Source organism: Etheostoma spectabile, chromosome 3, assembly GCF_008692095.1.
Source record: "Etheostoma spectabile isolate EspeVRDwgs_2016 chromosome 3, UIUC_Espe_1.0, whole genome shotgun sequence".
Taxonomy (NCBI): Eukaryota; Metazoa; Chordata; class Actinopteri; order Perciformes; family Percidae; genus Etheostoma; species Etheostoma spectabile.
The window spans coordinates 1,458,580-1,465,553 of record NC_045735.1 but is presented as its reverse complement, the minus strand read 5'-3'; the positions used below and the strand labels follow the sequence as shown (position 1 = coordinate 1,465,553).

The 6,974-nt window shown below is 44.0% G+C and overlaps 1 protein-coding gene across 1 annotated transcript in view; it reads left to right on the top strand.

Annotated features, from left to right (window-relative positions):
- Positions 1–6,974, top strand: part of sptbn4b (spectrin, beta, non-erythrocytic 4b) — a 97,648-nt gene that overhangs the window by 85,616 nt on the left and 5,058 nt on the right. Inside the window, 3 exon segments of the mRNA XM_032512112.1 lie at positions 1,356–2,380; positions 2,664–2,724; positions 3,132–3,388. Coding sequence (XP_032368003.1) covers positions 1,356–2,380; positions 2,664–2,724; positions 3,132–3,388 — 1,343 coding nt within the window.

Sequence of the window (6,974 nt, the reverse complement as noted above, 5' to 3'; positions counted from 1 at the left end):
TGTGTGTGTGTGTGTGCGCGGCGAGTGTGTGGTAGAGCGAGTGAGAGAGTGACGGTGATTGGCTGAGGAGCGAGTACTGACTCTAGAGGCACAGTGAGAGAAACCAAGTGTCTCCCCTGTGTAGGGCTGGGTATCAATCAAAAATTTTCGATACCGGTACCAATACCGATACCTTTATTTCACTCGGTTCCTGAACGATACCTTTTTCAATACTAGTTTTATAATATCAATTCTGAGAAAAAGAAAATCACACACATCAGAGTCAGAGGCCACTGTGAGAGAAATAAAAATAACAGTGAAGATAAGGTTAGCTGTTTAACCAGCTGACCAATGGATAAGCATTTTTTACAAACATGGACAAAGTATTGTCTGTAAATGTTAGCTTTTGATTTAGCTAGCTACGCAGCAATAAAATAAGGCTACAAGCTAACTCAGCACGATGCACGTGTTAAGTTGCAGTAACGCTAATAAACATAAACTAGCCTGTTGAAATCCCAGACACAGTGCCGTCCTCGGTACTCGAGGACGGCACTGTGAGGTCGGTACTCCGGTGGTGGATATTTTGAATCACTCGGAGTCGGCTCTGGTTTTGCATTGCCCACGGGCGGCTGAGAGGAGGAGGGCTGCGCAGGCTGCGCTGGCTGCGGTCCGCTCTTCTTGCAGTCAAACACTGTGCAACTTTCCGCTCTTAAATTGATCCCGTGCACATCAGGTGCTTCATCAAATTAGTCGTGTTGCCAGCCTTAGCAACAATGTCTTTTTTGCATATATTGCATTTCGCACTGTTGGCATCAATCTTAATAAAGTGAAGCCACACTTTTGATCTAGATGGGATTTTTAAGCGGTACAACGATGCCGCAACCACTTCACAACAGATACACGTGAAACCGTCTGTCGGCGTAACCACGTATGCTTTTCCTGGGTGACGCAATCAAGTTTAACGTTACAGCCAATCACCGAAACTTGGCACCGAAAGACGAGGCATAATTGATACTGTGTAAACCGCAAAACATTTCGGTCGGTACCATAAAAAAACCGAAGTTCGGTACCCAGCCCTACCCCTGTGCTTTCTGACCACGGTCAGAATTCTGTAGCAGGAAAGTTAACCTGTAGTGTCAGTATCTCCACGTACCTAAGCACGCAGCCATGGCATCGATTTAATGCAGAACCATAAATCACGCTTAGGTTGTAAATTCTGACATGCTATAATTATTGAATAAAAGCTTAGAATTTCCAAATATGTAAAGCAATATATATCCGTAAAATGTTCAATTTCATTCAATCATGCCAAAGCCTTAAGTGACTAGTTAGTCTCAAAGTTTTAATTTAAAGCTTGCTCTGTCATCTTTCTGCAGGTGGAAAAGTTGAAAGCAGAGCAAAGTAAACAGCCCCCGACCCCTCTGCTGGGTCGTAAAGTCTTCCTGGACCCCCAAGATGGTTCACCCAATGCTTCCACCCTCCCCCGTCTCCCAATCTCACCCGTCATGAGACAGACCATCTATGAGCAGAATGAAGCCAACTCTCCTCCCTCGCCCTCACCCGCCACACCTTCTCCTTCGTCTGTGGCTTGTCGGCTGGGGTCAACAGTCGCTAATTACACCCCTGTGATGAACGGCTCCAGCTACCGCCACACCCTGGAGGCGCGGCACGGAGGCGTAGTGGGTGTAGCTGCAGGACTAGGCCAGCCCGCACCTTCCTCTATCGCCTCAGTTGCCACGGCAGCCATGTTAGTCTCAGCCAACCAGGTGCTAGAGAGTGCCAGCACAGCGAGGGACCAACAAACAAAAGTGATGAGTCACCTCCAGCCAGTGCAGACAGCGAGGACACTGGAGGTGAAATCCTCCGCGTACCTACGGCAACCGAAAATCAAACACTTGGATGATGCGGTGACGCCGCTGCTTGTGGCCAGCCGGCTGGAGAAAGCAAGGGAAAGAGAGAGGGGGAGGGAGAGGGAGATGATGATGGGAGAGATAGGGACAGAGAGAGCGGAGGTGGCTGTGATGGCCGAGGTGGTGCTTCAGGAGCCGAGGGAACGCCTGCACAGCGAGCCCACCAGAGGGTCTCGGGGGTCCAGGACTGACCTGATGGGCCCCACTGAGCCCCAGGGCCACCCCCACCACAGGATAGAACGGCAGCTGTCCAGCGAGCAGCTGATCCAGGCACGCAGGGACGAGCTTCCTCAGGAGGTGTGGAGGGAACAGGCCGAGAGGCGGGAGAGACGGACGCTGGAAAGGCAAACGTCCAGCGAGCAGGAAGGCCACGGGGGCCACGGGGGCCATGAGGGCCGGCGGAGAGAGAGGGACCGACACCGGCCGGACAGACAGGAATCCAGTGAGCATGACACCGGGAAAGAGCACTCAGACAGACGCTCAGCTGGAGGGTGAGACTTTGAGTGTACTAAGGTGCTGTTAGGTTGTGTTGTCTAATGTGTTATGTTGCATCACATAAAGTAATTGGCGTATTTTAAGATATGGTCTCTGGGAGCAGGTTATCCAGAATATGAATGGATGTTTTGTTTTAATACATTTTATTGAGTTGGAATCTAGTGTATATTTTTGTGGAGCACTGTTTAAATATCGGCCGTGTAGGGCATTAATTACAGTTAGATACTTGGACTCTTTAATTTTGCAATTTGATTTTTTTTTCTTCTTTTTTTTCTACAGAGAAAAGAGATCCACCATGGCAGAAATTGTAGAGCAGCTGCAAGAAAGAGAAGCAGCACAGGTCTGTGCATTTCATTGAGTATATTAGTATATTTTTATTTTTATTGTTCTTTGGGTTGCATATTGTAGCTTATTTGGTTGGGTTTTTAAACACAGGACACAGGATTTGACTTCTTTCATCTCAGAAAATGAATAACAGCCAACATCTACTCATACCTCAAAAGAAAATATTGATTTTTCAGGCAGTGCGTTGGTCAGAGAGTACATTGGCACATTGGATGATACTGGTAGATTGGTCAGTTTGGTTACTGGTTAGAGTGAGCCATAATAACCTGAGAACATACATGCATGTGTGCTTTAGATAATGAAAATGTAAAACACATGTAAATCAAAGCCTTTATAAAGATTATTTCTTTTTAAATCATGAACCAAAGTCCCACTGACTGCATCCCTCCTTCCCACCCTCAGGCCCGTGGTGAGGTTCCCCGTGTGCCTAACGGGGTACCAGAAAAGTCTTCCCGTCTCGACCGGCCTCGGGCTCGGGACAGACCCAAACCAAGGCGTCGACCACGACCCAAAGAGCCAGGAGAGACTACGCGGCGGTCCAGGTCTGCTCCGGCCCAGAGCAGCCCGGCAGTCCCCCAGCCGCCAACACACACCGCACACCACGAGGGCTTCCTCTTCCGCAAGCTGGACATCGAGACCCTGAAAAAGAGCACCAATAGGTGGGTGTTCAGGGTCATAATGATGAGCATAACATCTGGACTAGCAGATGATAGAAGTCGTTGAGAAGGAGTATGGACGCTGGTGTCATGAGTCTCAGACTTTAGGGATTCTCTTGAATTCAATTTGGATTAATTTTGTACTTGTCAGAGTAACAGATGGGTCGGGTTTACCGCAAAATACTCTTTTACATTCCACCTGTTGTTGCTAAATCTAATCCTTTTCGGTCTTTACTGTCGATTGTTGATTTAAAAAAAAAAAACTTTTTACTGCTGCACACGTCGTATTTTCGCTGTCTGTTTCTCATGACATCACTGCCCCCCTCCATTTATTAGTTCAACAATAATGACAGTGGCCTGACTCCAGCATGCTAAGCTAACAAGCTAACACACTCCGCTGACACTGCGTCTGACATGTTGAACAGATGCATGACTGTCACCAGCGCAGATGACACATGACACCTCATTGGTTGGTTCCACCGTGTGGGTCAACATGATACACGCAATACTCAGTATGCTTTCGGATTTTCTCAGCAGACATACTGTGTGTCTTTAGAAGCATACATTAAGGTTTACATATGTTTAGATACAAAGGATGCCATGACATTATCATTTTTTATCTATTTTACCATTGTATTGAATACAACGACAAATTTGTGGTATATCTTAATGTTTCCTGTAATTGACACGCACACATGTAGAAGTCACATCCTTAGGATAATATAGTGGAAAGGTTTATCAGTGAATAAGGAAGATATCACTATTTGGTGTGTTGTTGCACTGCCTTCGATCTCTAACCAGTTAAAATAAGAGAGTGTTGTTTGATTCCAAAACTTAATAAGATCTGTCTGAACATAGAAATAGCAGTGCCTGTCAGTTCATAGTTTGTATATAACAATAATTTTATCAATTCATTTTGGCCATTTTTAAAAATGTTACTTTTTAAGTGGCGCTGCTAGTTTTATAAGCTTGTAGTTGTGTAATTTCTTCCAAAGTTAAAGCTGTAGCAGGCAGTTTTTTGTGTCATTTGGCAAAAATCCATAATAACCCGGTAGTATATTGTAATTTAAGTGTTGTGAGAGAAAGCTAGACTTGCACCTCCTCTAGGCTTTGTGACCGGAGACTTCACAGGTCATTTCAGAGAGAGAGAGTGATTGTATTGGCCAACGCAGACACTAGGTTATTCTAATATCAGGCTGCAGCTTTTTAATATTTGATGTATGTCATCTCTGATCATCAGGATCAGAAGTTGAAGACAACAGATACATGAATTAAAACAGCAACCCGCAGACATCTCACTGCATGGGAAAACATTATGCATGATGCTTAAGATGCCTCCTGATCTAACACGAGCACACAGAATAAAGCACAACAGAAATGGTTGGCAGACGGGCTGGCTGGCTGGTTGATGGAGCAGTTGGTGGCGTACACTGCCTTGTGTTGCTTAGCCTGCCTGAACGCACAACACACACACACTCACACACTCACACTCACACTCACACTCACACTCACACTCACACTACCTGGCCTCCATAGATGACCGCCCTGCTTCCTCCAGAGAGACACCAATGGCAAAGTCTTTCTCTGCACTCTGCCCTCTAGTGGCTGGGCTGACCACGCACAGCTAAAATCTCATCCTTCTTCCAGCTATGGATGAGTCCCACTCAGATGGATGAATGTCTCAAATGTACATGCCCTGTTATGTACATGGCAAGGTAAAGCATAATCCTGAATGGCTTAAATCTGGACAAGTGTGAATCTCCAAACAGCTCCTCGTTTGTCTTATTGGATGCTCTCTTTTTGCTTTACATTCAACCTTGATTGGAGGAGAAGATCTGTGGGTGGGGGGGCGGTCCCTCAGACCTTCTCCTCTAATCAATACTGACAAAGAGAGGATGCAGTTAGTCCGAGAGAAAGAATTGAGGTTCAACCTGTCTCTGTTGCATAACTACATGTCGAGGCACTGAGTATGTTTATGTGCACATTAATATTCTGGTATTATTCAGGATAACCAAGCGTTCCTTATAATAGGATACGGTGCATGTGAATGGTGTGTGTATCACGGATGTTAAAATCTGTCACTAGTTTCTCGTAGAAGTGGCAATCACCAGAGGCCCCACCATACGATATTATCACAATACTTATTACATACTATGTCACAAAAATATTGCCATTTTAAACCTATTCTGCAGTATATTGCAGTTTATGATCTTTTTCTATCTTCAAATTATGTCCCCAAAGTAAAACTTTGTCAACATCTGTTTTATCGAAAAAAAGATACATTTCTTTGTTTGTTCATCTCACTTCAATTTTAAAAGTATATGCAATTTTTGTTTTATTCTAGTGCCAAAAAGTTAAATTCTCAAGTGCAATTATATATAATAATACATCAATACCTGGCATTCCTTTATCAATACAGTAATGTATTGCCATGGGAAAATATCACAATACAATGATGTATCAATTTCTTTCCCCATCTCTAATTTCATGTTTACCTTTCACATCACGTTTCCCTTCGAGCTGTCATCCGGGTTTCTTTCATCAATCTTTCTGAAAAGCTGAAACATGTTACTGAGGTTTTCAGTCCGTATTCTACAAAAAAGAGCTACTACTATAAAGGATAGTTACGTTTGAAAACACCTAAACAAAGATAAAAGATAGATTATTAATTTAGAATTCAACAACTGCAGATCCTGTGAGGCGTGTAGTGCCTGTTCACTGTGCAGTAACAAATGTGTTGACACTGTGCGAGATGGGTCTAATAAAATCTGTGTGTACATATTCTATGTATGATTAGAATATTAGAATCGTGTTATTAATTAACTTTTCTTCATCTTTATGATTTTACCATAATAGATGGTAGTAGATGTCACTTACCTTTATATACTTTTACTTAACTGTTTTACTACCTGTTTATATCTCTAGATGTATATTCTACTTACACACATTTACTACATTCATGTTTACATTCAGTTGATTACAGTTCTCTGTAATTGTTGTGACAAACATGCCAATATATAACTTGAATACTTGAAACCAATGCAGGGATGTAGACACCTTATCACAGGCACCGTTGGTCAAATTCTGTTTCCATTGTTTGTTCACAGAGGTATTTGAAATTGAAATATTAAGCTGAACACAGACAGCTTTCCCTGAATAATACCTATAATTGGGTGTAAGCTTATTGATTGGAATGCTGTGTGCATGTAAACACGCTCAAAGACGAAAAAGAAGCATGACTACGAGTTTAAGTTGTCTTGTTGCCAAAATGCCATTTAACCAAACTCTCCCTCTTTTCTCTTCTCTTCCTCGGTGCTACTGGCTGCTCCTCTCGTCTCCTCCAAGGTAAGTCATATATAAGACCCACACACAGACACACAAACTGTACGTAGTCTCCCTCCCCATCCCTCCATCCCCCACCTCCTCCTCCGTCCGTCTGTGTGTCCGTCCGTTCGTCTGTGTTTGTTCAGCAGTGTTGTTTCCTCCTCCCTTCTTGGCGCCGGTCCATCCCGCCTACCTACCTGTCTGCTCTGGTCAGGTGAGTGAGGTGTTAGCTTAGCGAGAGCGACTCTGCAGCGTTCCTGACTCC